At 45.1% G+C, this 14,704-nt stretch overlaps 1 protein-coding gene across 1 annotated transcript; it reads left to right on the forward strand.

Annotated features, from left to right (window-relative positions):
- The first annotated feature begins 6,177 nt into the window (after nucleotides 1–6,177).
- On the forward strand, nucleotides 6,178–9,557 carry LOC123180284 (uncharacterized). The gene is made up of 8 exons (XM_044592276.1): nucleotides 6,178–6,497; nucleotides 6,598–6,927; nucleotides 7,026–7,260; nucleotides 7,769–7,915; nucleotides 8,000–8,124; nucleotides 8,265–8,469; nucleotides 8,807–9,054; nucleotides 9,181–9,557. The coding sequence occupies exons 1-8, from the start codon at nucleotides 6,391–6,393 to the stop codon at nucleotides 9,347–9,349; spliced, it is 1,566 nt and encodes a 521-aa protein (XP_044448211.1). The 5' UTR covers nucleotides 6,178–6,390; the 3' UTR covers nucleotides 9,350–9,557.
- The last annotated feature ends 5,147 nt before the right edge of the window (nucleotides 9,558–14,704 follow it).

Here is a 14,704-nt window from a genome sequence, read left to right on the forward strand (position 1 = left end):
CGATGATACTTGGTGAACTTACCATCTACTCTCTTCTACATGCTGCAAGATGGAGGCTGCCAGAAGCGTAGTCTTCGACATGACTAGCTATCCCCCTCTTATTCTGGCATTATGCAGTTCAATCCATCGATATTGCCCCTTTACACGGATACCCATGCATATGTAGTGTAGATCCTTGCTTGCGAGTACTTTGGATGAGTACTCACGGTTGCTTTGCTCCCCCTTTTTCTCCCTTTCTATACCTGGTTGTCGCAACCAGATGCTGGGGCCCAGGAGCCAGACGCCACCGTCGACGACGACTCCTACTACACCGGAGGTGCCTACTACTACGTGCAGGCCGCTGACGATGACCAGGAGTAGTTTAGGAGGATCCCAGGTAGGAGGCATGCGCCTCTTTCAATTTGTATCCCAGTTTGTGCTGGCCATCTTATGGGAAACTTGTTTAACTTATGTCTGTACTCAGATATTGTTGCTTTCACTGACTCGTCTATGGTCGAGCACTTGTATTCGAGCCCTCGAGGCCCCTGGCTTGTATTATGATGCTTGTATTATGATGCTTGTATGACTTATTTTATTTTTAGAGTTGTGTTGTGATATCTTCCCATGAGTCCCTGATCTTGATCATACACGTTTGCGTGTATGATTAGTGTACGATTGAATCGGCGGCGTCACAGAGACAGCCTTGGACCGCCGCCTGCCTCGCTCGCACTGGTCTATATTAATGGCGCCACCGAGCGGCCGCACCCCCCATCCTCGCCACACACACAATTCCTCTCTCTCCGCACGCATCCTCGACGCCGCTCTGAGTCCTCAAAGCCGTTAGTGTATGAGGATGCCGCCGAAGCGCCCCATCGGAGGGAGTGGCGACGCTGGGGCTGCTGAAGCACCGGAGCACGGCGTGAATATGGAGACAGAGGTTTCCGTCCCCGCCGACGAGGTGGAGAACGAGGCTGCCAACAAGCGGAGGCGGGTCGAGAAAGAACCGCAAGCGACTCCAGCAGGCCTAGACTTCATCAACAACCTCCCCGATGATATGTTGATAGTCATCATATCCCTCCTCCCAATCAAATATTGGGCGAGGACAGCCGCCCTTTCCCAACGGTGGCGCACCCTATGGCTCCGCACCCCTGTCGACCTCCTCGACGCCCACAAGCTCTGCCATGGCTATCGCCGAAGCTTGGATGTGTTCTCCCAGATCCTCAGCAGTCACGATGGCCCAATCAAAGGCCTTATCACGGGCAAGTTCCGTTCCAATGGCAAGGACCGAGCCAAGCTTGACGAGTGGTTCCGATCCCGCGCCATAGATCATCTCGAGAAGCTAAGTTATAATGATGGGCATATGCGCTTGCTGCCAATGTCCATGCTCTACTTCGCGCCCACACTGCGCCTCGCCAAGTTCATGAACTGCCATCCCCCCTTAATGACGCGCCCTCTTTTTCTACCATGACTGAAGCACCTCGAGCTCGTCGCCATCCGCATCCCAAAGGATGACATGGAGCGCCTGCTCCGCTGCTGTACTGCACTCGAGTTCCTTCGTCTTCAGGCGATGAATTGGTCGAGTACCTTGCGCATCACCTCCAGGACTCTCCGGACTATTTATGTGTGTTGCTGTTGCTGCAACGAGAGATCACAAAAGGTGGACCACAATATGGTCATCCAGGACACACCTTCACTTGAGAGATTACTTGTAGTTGATCAACAAGGTCCAACAAGATTCAATGTCATTTCTGCGCCGAAATTGAAAGTGGTGGGCTACTCGTCTATTAAATTCTACAACTTTCAGGTACAATAGTCGCCTTATATACCTCTCCTTCTTGATATCAACGTTATTTCTAGTTTTGAAGATGTATGTTCGTCTGTCATCCAGCAAAGCTTCACCCAGACTCTGGGCACAGTGAAGGTCTTGGCACTAGAATCTGTCGGCCCCAACCTGGACCAAGTTGTCAGTTGCCTGAGATGCTTTCCGTGCATGAAGAAGCTGTATATCGAGGTGATGTTCCTTTCCTGTTAAATGTTAACCATAAGGGAGTTCAATTTTTTGCACCTTTTCCCAAGTTTAGACAATGTACTACGATTTCTGAAGGAATTTTGGAGGATTTTAGGACATACACCCCCACCCCATATTGGTTGCTTCATTCATATGGTTACAATCGTCCATAAGCATTTCTCCTTTGGGTTCATCTGTACTAGTTTTCTTAGGGAATTTTTCATCCAATCCAACCTCTTGTGAAGAAGGCTACATGTTTATAGATTGTAATCAAATGCCCATGTTAATCATGCCAGATCGAAGATGGCACGTTGGTGCATTTTACAAATCCTGCAAACCAAATGGGCGTGTAGCAGTGTTCAAAACTGCATGTAGGCACTAACACGTTCTCTTCCTTTGCAGATAATAATAGGCCCGGAGGTGGATAATGTTTATAATGACAATCACATTGAATGCCTGGATCTGCATCTCTCAAATATTACTTTGAACTCCTACCGAGGGACCTTACCGGAGATTACACTCGCCAGGTTCTTTCTTGCCAGAGAAAAGGTGCTGAGGTTGAACATGCATTTAATTAGGAAAGATCAATGGTATGATTATCAGAGCCGGCAGGTACTGTGGAATGGAAGTGCCTCCAAAAATGCCAAACTTCGTATTGGAAGAGCATATGATAAAGCAATTGGAAGTCATTGTGTTAAACCCATACATGACTTGTCAGCGGCTGATCCCTTTTCATAAATTACGCGGTTTGCAATGTTTGAATTTGGGCGTTGTAATCTTTGAATTTGAACCTTGCAATATTTATGGTATTTTATTATATTGAACCGTTTCTGTTCTCTTGTCTCAACGCAAACAGTTCATCCGAGTGAACCGCATGTCGTATATCGCACACGCCTTGATCTGGCTGACCGTTTCTTTTGTGTTGCCTAATCACAAACAGTTCATCTGAGTGAACTGTATGCTGTACATCGCACACACCTTGATCTGTCTGACCGTTTCTTTTGTGTTGCCTAATCACAAACAGTTCATCCGAGTGAATCGTATGTTGTACATCGCACACACCTTCATCTGGCTGCCCGTTTCTTTTGTTCCTCCTCATCGAAAACGGTTAATTGAACTGAACCGTATGCCCTGAATCGCACACGCAACTAAAATCTGAACCATGTTTGATGCATCCGTCATCGCAAACGTTTTGCGCCCTTTTTGACGTTTTTTTTGCACCACCGTTTGCGATTATTGCATCGCACACAGTTTCGTCAAAGGGTCTCTGATCGTAGTGTTGCGTTAGCAGCATCCTGCAGTAGTGAAAGGTAATCATAATTTTCAATGAGCCTCCAACATTGTTTTGCAAGCGTTGCCAAGTTGAAACTACTAATATCACGAAAGCCTAGACCACCTTTATCTTTAGGAACACACATCTTCCACCATGCGAACCAATGCATTTTATGCTGGTTTTCTCCATCGCCCCACCAATAGTGCAATATGGCATCAGTGATTCCCTTGCAATTTTTTTCCGAAAATTTGAATACGCTCATCGCATAAGTCGGTATGGCTTGGGCCATAGCCTTTATCAGTGCCTCTTTTCCACCATATGAAAGTGTTCTCTCCTTCCACCCATTGACTAGTTTATGAATTCTTTCAATTAAATGTTTGAAACAATCAACTCTGTCCACTCCAATCATCGATGGAAGACCCAAATACTTGTCTGAGAGGGATTCTATCATAATATCCAGTATTTCGCATACCAAAACTTTGTCATCCACATGTGTGTTCGGGCTAAAAAAGATTGATGACTTTGCTGCACTCACCATTTGACCTGAAGCTGCACAATAAGCATCTAGAACCCCCTTCAATGAGGTAGCATTTGCACTGTCTGCCTTCATAAGAATTAATGAGTCGTCGGAAAAAAATAGGTGAGAAATAAAAGGGGAGTCACAGCAAACATGTACCCCTTTCAGATTTCCTTGTTCCTCTTCATTGTTAATCAAAGTAGAGAGACCCTCTGCACATAACAAAAATAGGTAGGGAGACAGGGGATCCCCCTGTCTTAATCCTCTCATGGGTGTGAAAGGTGTTGTCTCGTTTGAGTTGAATCTCACCTTATATTCTACAAATGTTACACATGCCATGATGAGTTCAATCCACCTGCTGTCAAACCCCATTTTCCCAAGAATAGCCTTGAGAAAGACCCACTCCACGCGGTCATAAGCTTTATGCATGTCTAGTTTCACAGCACATGTCCCCACTTTGCCTTTTTTCTTCTTCTTCATTGTGTGGAGACATTCATATGCCACAATAACATTATCCGTAATGATACGCCCAGGAACAAAAGCGCTTTGAGTTTCACTAATAATGTCTGGAAGAAATACCTTCAGTCGAGCTGCCAACATCTTCGAGATGACTTTATAGACCACATTACAAAGACTTATGGGTCGGAATTGGGACACCTTTTCCGGTGTGTCCACCTTGGGGATGAGTAAAATGGTGGTCGTGTTCCAGCCCTTCGGGATCACCCTACTGTTGACGGCCTCGAGAACCTCTTTCACCAGATCTTGGCCTAATAAGTGCCAGAATGTTTTATAAAATATGGCATGCAACCCATCAGGCCCGGGTGCTTTCAGGTCACCTATGTTGAACAACGCTCTCTTAACCTCTTCTTCTGTAAATGGAGCAAGTAAAGCTTCATTCATATACGAGGAAACACGTGGTCGGACTTTATTCAAAACTTCCCAATTGGGTACACTGACTTCAGAAGTAAAAAGACCCTAAAAGTATTCAGTTATTAGGTTTCTCATGGCCTCGTTATCCTCTCTCCAAGTACCATTTTCATCCATAAGACGAATAAAATTCCTCTTCTTCCTAGCAGTAGCGAAATTGTTAAAGAAATTTGTATTACGGTCGCCGTATTTCAGCCAATTCGCCCTGCTCCGCTGAACCCAGTAGATCTCCTCTTTGTCCATAGTTTCTTCTATCTCAACTAACAGTGCACGTTGCCGATTTGCCGACTCATCAGTGAGTGGCCCCGATCGCAACAAATCCAACTCCGCCTTCAGATCCTTTAGCCGGCGCTGCGGTGCTCTAAGAACATCGCGATCCCACCGATGAAAATGCTCATGCCCTGTAGCAGTGCACGCTGCCAGTGAGGCTGATGCACACGTCCTCTCCCATGCTTCGGTAACTTCTTGCATCATGTCCTCCTCTAGCAGCCATCTAGCCTCAAACTGTCGGCGATCATGTCCAGAGTGATGGTCAGCACCTGCCACTCCATCAGTATCCAACACTAATGGTCGGTGGTCTGACTTGATGTGTGGTGCATTTGTGACAACAACATTTGGAAACAATCCATGAAGGGGACCATTACAGACCGCTCTGTCAAGGCGTTCGCGAAGCCGGCGACGTCTCCATGTGAATTGATCACCCTGGTAACCCATATCCTCCAATTGACAGTCAACGAGTGCATCTCTGAATCTCTGCATCATATTAACAGGACGAGGAGTGCCACCCTCTTTCTCATGAAAGTACAGTATCTCATTAAAATCACCCAAGACCACCCATGATAATTGTGGTTGTTGGGCTAAATCTCGGAGGTAGCCCTAGGAGAGTTGTTTATCTTCCCACCGTGGTTCGCCATAAAATCCTGTCAACCTCCATTGTTCATCTCATCCTGTACCCACTATTGCATCAATAAAGTTTTTATTTTTGTCAGGCACATGCAGCCGGATAGTGCTCCGCCAAAACAGAATTAGACCACCACTAGCACCAATGCTTTCAACCACTTCCACCTTGTCCATCTTGAGTTTTTTTCATTAATTTCCCTGCCTTAACTGTATTCAGATGTGTTTTAGACAGGAAAAACACATCCGGTCCCCACTGCTTCTGAATATCCAGAAGAGCTCTCTCTGCCGTATAAAAATAAAAATGTGACAAATCCGACAACATCCGCATAGTTGAGAGAACAAATATTGTGTACGCTAACACGTCTGCTGGTATTGGGGATTTTCTTTACATTAATTAAAATCAGGAAAACAACTATGATAATCCCACGGTAGCCATGCCGGGCTCCTCTGCAGACGAGCTCGCTCCGGCCGTGCGGTCCAGCACCAGCAGTCCAGCACCTTCTCTAACCTTTTTCTAGAAGACTCTAACCTATTTTTCTGTAAATGGTACAGCACAGCCCAGACGAACGGGCTGGCCCATCTAAACTCCAGCCACTCAGAAAAAAAAAAAAAAGATCTAACCCTAGCCTCTCGCCCGATTCCGTCCTCTCTCGGTCTCTCCTTCCTCGTTCCCCATCGCGCCGCCACGCACGAGAGCCTATCCTTCCTTTGTTGTGCAGGAGGCATGCTTGTTTCTCCTTCTCTACGTTTTTGATGTTTTGATCAAGACCTGGGGATTCTGTTGTAATGGCCGAGTGCTCCTTGACAACACTGGGAGGCCAGTATCGTGGGGGATGGACCCAATCCAGCGGCAAGCTCTCCCCACGAAACATATCAATCAGGATGTCAAAGAGGTAGCTTTGTTCTTCGGTTTTTGTGATATTACTAATATGGACCATCTAGAGTTGTTGGGTTATATACTTATATTTCATTTGGGCTATTCCATATTTGTAGGAACTACATTCATAAAATTCCCCTTCCATGTCTGTCCAAATTCAATTTAGCGAAAGAGTGGAAAAGCTGCGCATTTACCTCTTATAACTTTCATGGAAGGGGTTACAAGCTGGAGACTCAAGTTGGATGTTATTTCTTTCAGTCAATGATGGGTTCAGAGAGTGTGATCTCACCAAATCTAATGTTGCTTTCTGATGAAGCGCTTCTGACTATCAGCGTAGTTCTTGCGTATTTGGCTGGGGTTGCACCCTCTCGACCTACAGTACCCCGCACCCAAAATCCCAGCGCCAATCAACATCTCACAGCATCAATCTCCTCTGATTCTGGTAGGTAAGAGTAGCTGCTTTAATGTCGCTTTTAGGTGTCAAAACATTTGTTTGACAGGAAAAATTATGACTGCTAATGCAGTTTTCTATGGCAATTGCTAGGAATGGAAAACGTTTGCTTGACAAGAGTACAGCGTCTGACCCCAATGATACATGGAATGAAGTGAGGGCTAAGCTTTCTGAAGCCTTAGAAGCAAATGGTCAAGATGCCAGTTCTGATAGCAGAGACGAAGGACTAAAAAATGATAGGAAAAACTATCCTTTGAGTATGCTTGCAATTCATGGAGGTCCCAAGTTGCGGCTTCTTCTGATCACATTTCAACTTCTTGAAATGGAGGCAAGAAATGCACTATAATTTATTTTTCATAAATATTTTGGGTATATATTAGTGTATTGAAGATTGCCCATGCATACTTCTCCGAGTTTAGATAAGCTAGTAGGCAGTAGCTGAGCTATTATGTACTCCCTCCGTCCGGAAATACTTATCATCAAAATGGATAAAAGGAGATGTATCTAGACGTATTTTAGTTTGGGATACATCCCTTTTTGTCCATTTTGATGACAAGTATTTCCGGACGGAGGGAGTACCAAAATGGTCCTTCTCTCTTCCTGTATGTTTTTGTTGGTTAAGTAGCATCATAGTCCATGTTGTATCGGTGTTTTCCAAATATTCGTTGACTAGTTGAATAAAATCATTATGGTTGTGCACCAGAATTTCTGGAGTAAAGTGCAGTTCATTTTTAAGATTTCCTTTATGTTGAAGTAGCATTTGACCCAATTATTGTCAATGTTATAGTATGTTTTAAATCCATATACATGCTATAACGTGGTCTGATCTCATGCAGGCAAGAAATATTTCCGGAAGTTTTGAACTTCTAGATGGGATCAGGTGGTCGGAAGTGTCAGTTATGTTGATAGATAGCTTGATTGAACCAGCATTTATGAAATGGATCGAAGAAGAGCAAGCCCTGGAAAATGGCAAGATCGATGAAGTATATCATCAGTTTGAACTGCCCTCCATTTCTCCATATTGGCTAACCTCCGACTATCTTATTTTTATTCCTTTTCTGTTCCAGAAGCTTATGACGGTGATTAGTAGAAAAATAAACGAAGACAATGGGATCTTGAAGAGATTCAACAGATTAGGGAAAGTTGAGCTCTATTTGGACCTGCTCTTTTTCGTAAGATTTGGTTCTGCAAGGTACTATCCGTTTGCCCTTCTTGATGCTTAATCTTGTTCTGTTCAATTTCTAATCATTTTCAATTTAATGCCATATGTAAGAATGTAATAGACCTCCGTAAGGTTCATAGTTACATCTTTATTCTGTTTCGTGGTGGCAGGTCTGACAGCTATTTTGATACTAAATTTCTGGCTGAAAATGGAGCAAGGATTTTGGAGGACCTGGTAATTTTCTTGGCTGATGTGATTGCTAGTATTTATCTAGAGATCATGTCAGTTGATGGTGACATGCCTACTGAGGTTGTTGGCTCCAGCTTAGCTCTATGTTCTCTGTCGACAAGAGAACTTCAAAAGCGGCGTAATGAGGTAATGTTTGTGGGCTGTATAAGCTGATGTTGTTCTTTATTACTCTGTTGAGTATATATATTAGTATTGTCATCTTTTGACCTGATAAGCATTTTTTACTGCCAAGCAAATATATTTGTGTGAGTATTTAAGGACACACATGAATAGTCTAATTCTGGATTATCCATTATTCCATTTGCCCTTGTCCTTAATTCTTCTGTTATCATTTTCTTGGAAAAATTCTTATGTTTTGATGTGTCCTATTCAGTAATTTGATACTGTGAAGTCCTAATATTCCAACTTCCATGCACTTTTAGGTTTTCATAATTGCATGCTAATCTATTTTATCTCTTCGAAGGTGGCAATTAACGGGTGGCTGCACCAGTATTTCGAGTCAGTTGTTTCAATGTACGAGGACAGGTTCGAGTTATATGTTCTATGCAGAAGATCATGCAAGAGCACAACAGATAATCAACCTGATAAAACTAATTGGTTGACTAATGCATTTCGAAAGCCTTCGACATCTACTCGCCTGGATTATGTTTGCATAAGCCCATTTTCTCTTCCAGTGAGAAGGACAAAGGAGCTAAGAGCTCTGACCGGATGGTATCGTCCGCCTCTTGTCTGCTCTTTGTTTCATGAAAAAAAAATCATTAACGTATTTTTTGTGCGGCTTGGATCAAGTTTAAAAATAATAATCAGTGTAACATTCTTATCCGTCATCTGCTGCAGGAGGTATTACTACAGCCTTTTCTTGGAGTTGTCGGATATTGCAATGCCTTTTGCACGGGCAGTCGTGGCTAGAGTCAGTGCTGCGGTGTCCTACTTCTGGGTGTCCATGATAGGGAGATCTTTGGGGCTCATTTTTTCTGGTATAAGGCAATCGCTGGGCTGGAAATGAAGTAGTGTTTCTTCAGCTTTCATTTTGACAATATCTCTATTCAGTCTTGTCAACTGTTACTCTCAAAGATGATTTGTCTTGTGCTCTTTGTTGTAGTGTTTCATTACGGGTTATGTATATCATTCACGCCCCGTCGCATCGCCCCCACAATACAACACACGTGATAATCAGACGACCAGAGAAGTGATTGACACATAATTATACTTCAGCTATTTGAGTTCCAGCAAAACCGTTAGTTTTATGCCAGATAAAATGAAGTGGTCTTGCGCATATGATCATGATGCATGCCAAGTTACTCGTAATGTCCAGATCTTATAATGGGAGAATAGGCTTTTTTAGGGCCTTTCCGTATTAGCCCCTTCTTAGTTAATGTGATGATGAGGCAAAGTTTTTTTCTCCTTTTTTTTTCTGAAAAAAAGAGATAATGCCCAGATCTCTTCTTTTTTGAAATAAAACCGTTAACTTTATTAATTGAAAATAATAGTTACATTGTCAATAAGAAAAGGTACAATTTCATCCATGGGCTCCTCAAAATAGTCTCTTGTCAAGAAAAGTTTCGCTAACCTAGCAAGTATATGAGCCACTTTATTTGCCTCCCTATTACAATGTTCAAACCTAGTAAGTGAGAAATCACATGCGAAAAAATAGCAATCATCGAAGACTGCCGCCGCTGCTCCCGCTGATTGTCCTCCATTCTTGATTGTGTTGATGACTTCCATATTTTGGAGTTAATAACAAGGCGATTGCATCCCGTCCTCTGTGTAGGAAATAATCCAAACTCCTAGGAAATAATCCAAACCTTGGAGTCAACACTTCTGTTGTTAAAACATCATCATCACACCAATCAATCTTCCAGTTTCCGCCAACAATAGATCTTTCTTTATCATTATCTGAAAACAGCCCCAGACTTGCTTGTAAGCAGATCGTGATCAAAACAAGCATCAACAATTAGCTTAACAAACCCCATAGGAGGTTTGCTCCATCCACCTGTTTTACACTACTGCAGGTTGGTCCAAACGCGACAGTCCAATCAGAGACCCTTTGACGAAATTGTGTGCGATGTATTAATCATAAACGGTGATGTAATAAAACCGTCCAAAAAGATGCAAAATGTTTGTGATGGCGGTGACATCAAACACGATTCAGATTAGAGTTGCGTGTGTGATGCATGACAAACGGTTAATCCAGCAGAACTGTTTGCGATGAGGCAGAACAACAGAAATGGACAACCAGATGAGGGGGCGTGTGCGATATACGGCATACAGTTCACTGGGATGAACTGTGCGTGATTAGGCAACACAATAGAAACGGTCAGCCAGATCAAGGTGTGTGCGATCGAGGGCATACAGTTCACTCGGATGAACTATTTGCGATGAGCCAAGACAAGAGAAACAGTTCAACTAAACAAGATGTGTGTGATACGCGACAAACAGGTCCGTAATAAAAAATGTGTGTGCAGACCAATAATAACATATAAATAATAACATATATATATAAATAGATATCCAATTACATAAGTGACTATACAGATCATTCGCGCACACCTCAATAAACAATTGCATGCATTCTAAACTAGGAGAAACGATCATCTAGTCATCTACTTCTTGTGACGCTCCCGCCATTCCTCTGTGGCTCGATCCCTCGTTTGGGGCAGGTACAAGACACTTCCTCATGTCAATGATCCGTCTGTACATCTCGTAGCTTGTGTACGCATCCTTGGCAGTGTACTTGACGTGTTCTTCATCCAGTCTCTGATGCCAAACACTGTGCCAGGCGTTCTTGTCCTTCTTGCTCTTATCCTTCATCTTCATGTAGTAGGGGTCAATGATGACCGAGGCGAGCTCAGCCAGGGAGTTCTGTTTGTTGTTATCGCTGCCCCAGACCTTGTAGTGGTCCTGAATGTTGATAAGATTCTGGCATTTCAAGTCCGAAACCTTGAGCGCTTTTAGATCGTTGGTGGTGTCCACCGTAGCGAAACTGTAGTCGAAGTTGTTGATAAACCTGGAGAAACGCTCGCAAGGCCTTGTGGCTAGGTGGTAGTGGTAGAGTAGGACGTCATGTCACACGCACAACTGGGTGACGACAACCTTCTGATCATGCCCCGCACGACCGCTGGTAAACTCGAGGTCGAAGTCGACCACTTGGTACTTGTCCTCAACAAGCAACTACTACATAGTCTGGATGGAGCTCTCCACCGAGACCGGCTCGTTTGTGTACACCACCGAGAGGGCCTCCCCCCTCACGTGGGTGTCCACTACGTGATGCGTGGTGAACTGCCCCCCGTTGTCGTCGTCGGCCGCTGGGAGCGCCATTGGAGCCACGCGGAGCGTCATTGGAACCGCTGAATGTCCTCTCTATATGTGTCATCGTGGGTGTGCTTATTGTGTCGTGTGACGTGAGAAATGGAGGTAAATGGCCGCAGGAATAAATGGGTGCCGGGCGGCCTGGATTCTCGGCGCGTCCGCATGGCAGTTTTTGCAGCGGGCAACTGCATCGTGGCGCCGCGCGTGGAGGGACGATGGCAGAGCGCCTGGAGGGACGTGAGAGCAGGGCGCGCCGCGGCTGCCTCAACCGCGAGCAACCACACGCATAGAGCAGTTGAACACGCAGGAAATGGTCGTCTACAAGCCGGCCGGCAGTTGCGTCGCTGCGCAGAGAGCGGCTGTGTGCTACTACCTATGTCTTGGTCTATTAGTCCCCTTTATATTCTGTGCCATATTTTGACTTTAAATTTAACCAACAAAATATTAATGCATGTTATAAAGATTATATAATTGGAAACTATGTTCAAATATGAATCCAACGATATAATCTTTGGCGACATGCATTCGTACTTTATTAGTTAAATCTCTAGTCAAACTTTGGCACAAAAATACATAGACGACTTATAAACTAGGAAGGGGGTAGTAGGTAATTAAATTACAAACATTTTTTATTAACCGTATGTGTATGTGTCCTTTCGTACTCCTCTCGCACGTCTTGGCACCCCGCCGTCGCAAACGGCTTCGAGCGCAAGCTTGAGCAGCACGCGGGGGCGTTCTTTTGGCCAAACGGTGGTGAGCCCGTTCCCGCACAACTGCGCAAGTTCCCGCGCAAGATTCCTGCCTGACTCGGTGAAATCCCCCAAAATCCCAATGCTTACCGGCCTGCTATATAAACCCTCACGGCCGGCGAGTCTTGCATGGCATTTTACCCTCCCTCCCTATAGCTTATCTCGTCTGCTTCTTACACAATTGCCAATGGCACTGGTCCGTCGTCATCGCTCAGCCACTCCGCCGTCATCAGAGGAACTCCAGCTGGGAGGCTACACTGCGGCGGCGGCGCAGTCCTCGACGTAGTGTAGTGCGCGTGGCGCCCCTGTTGGGTGTGTGCGGAACACCCACCACACGCTCCACCACCGCTGCCCGTCGGCAGCTATTGCCGGGCGCCGTTGCCGCCACCCCGCCGTCTGCCGTTGTGGCCGCCACACCACTGTCGAAAGCCAGGGCCATCAACCGCTCCCCCGCCGCGGCCCGAAGGCGGGAGGTGGCCGTCGTGGCCGCCACCCCACTGCCGGCCACCGTGGCCATCACCCGCTCCGCCATCGCGGCCCGAAGGCGGGAGGTGGTGGTTGTGGCCGCCACCCCATCGTCGGTCGTCATGGCCGCCAGCCCACCGTCGACCACCGGGGTGATCACCCGCTCCGCCATCGCCGCCCGAAGACGGGAGGCGGTGGTGGAGGTGCGCACGTGCGTCAACGACCTTGCGCGTTACATCGAGTTCCTGCGGGAGGAGGAGCGCCTCATCGAGCATGCAAAGAGCCTTACCGCCGCCGTGGCCGCAGCACACGCTGCAACAGAGACGAGGAATCATGAGATCTACGAGGAGTTCTGCCGCTTTGAGACGGGTCGTCTGGACCGGCAGAGGGCGTTTGAGGTGAGCGTCGCTGAAGATGCAGCGGCGGCATGCACCGTATTGTAGTTGTCCAGCTCGTCGGTATGCTCCTCCTTCTCTGCCTCTTACTGAGCGCGCTTAGCAGAGGAGAGGCTGTCGAAAGTAGTACAAAGACCCGCCGTAGTATTAGTAGTATTTAGCGGCTATTTTGTTCAGTTCATCTGACTATAGATTTGGTGGAACTGTACGACGTACTTAAAATTAGCTAGTATATATAGTTGAACTAGCTACTTCAGTACGTGGTTGGCAACAATTGGGGAAAAGTTTGGTCGGTTCAGCTGTCGAGTTAAACTATTTGTATAAAGAACGACTGCTTAATCTAAATATGAATGAAATCTATGCTTAATTACTGAATTTTAGTTGCAAAAATTAGATAGTGCTAGTGATTTTTAGCTGCATATTTTGACAAATGGCAGTGTTAAGGTTGACAAAGGGCAATGTTACTAGATCAACAAATGTCAATCTTTCCGGTTTGTCAAATGGCAATATACCCAATATGACAGATGCAAATCTTACCAAATTGTCTATACGTGGTTGCACACGGGTCATCCGAAAAAACCGTTTGCGTTGAAGGGATGTACAAATCCTGCGTGCCAGATTTTTTCTTGGTTTAACGCCAAAGTCTCGGTTTGCATACCGTATTCAATCTGAACTGTTTGCGTTGAAGAGATGCACAAATCCTGCGCGACGAATTTTCCCTTGGCTTACTGGGAAGACCATAACTCTCACTTTGCATACGGGTGTTCTATTGCTACTTCTTGAGCTTGCGTTGGTTTTTCCCTTGAAGAGAAAACGGTGATGCAGCAAAGTAGAGATAAGTATTTCCCTCAGTTTGAGAACCAAGGTATCAATCGAGTAGAAGATAACGCACAAGTCACCCAATACCTACACAAACAATCAAACAAATTGCACCCAACGCGATAAAGGGGTTGTCAATCCCTTCACGGTTGCTTGCAAAAGTGAGATATGATACAGATAGATAAACGGTAAGTAAATATTTTTGGTATTTTTTGTTTATAGATCGAAAAGTAAAAAATTGCAAAATTGTAGTTCGGAAACTTATATGTTGGAAAATAGCCCCGGGGGCCATAGGTTTCACTAGAGACTTCTCTCAAGATACAAAATAATACGGTGGGTGAACAAATTACTGCCGAGCAATTGATAGAAAAGTGCAAAGTTATGATGATTTCTAAGGCAATGATCATGAATATAGACCTCACGTCCGTGTCAAGTAGACCGAAACGATTCTGCATCTAGTACTATTACTCCACACATCGACCGCTATCCAACATGCATCTAGAGTATTAAGTTCATAAAGAATGGAGTAACGCATTAAGAAAGATGACATGATGTAGAGGAATTAACTCAAGAAATATGATGAAAACCCCATCTTTTTATCCTTGATGGAAACAATAAAATACG

Source organism: Triticum aestivum, chromosome 1D, assembly GCF_018294505.1.
Source record: "Triticum aestivum cultivar Chinese Spring chromosome 1D, IWGSC CS RefSeq v2.1, whole genome shotgun sequence".
Taxonomy (NCBI): domain Eukaryota; kingdom Viridiplantae; phylum Streptophyta; class Magnoliopsida; order Poales; family Poaceae; genus Triticum; species Triticum aestivum.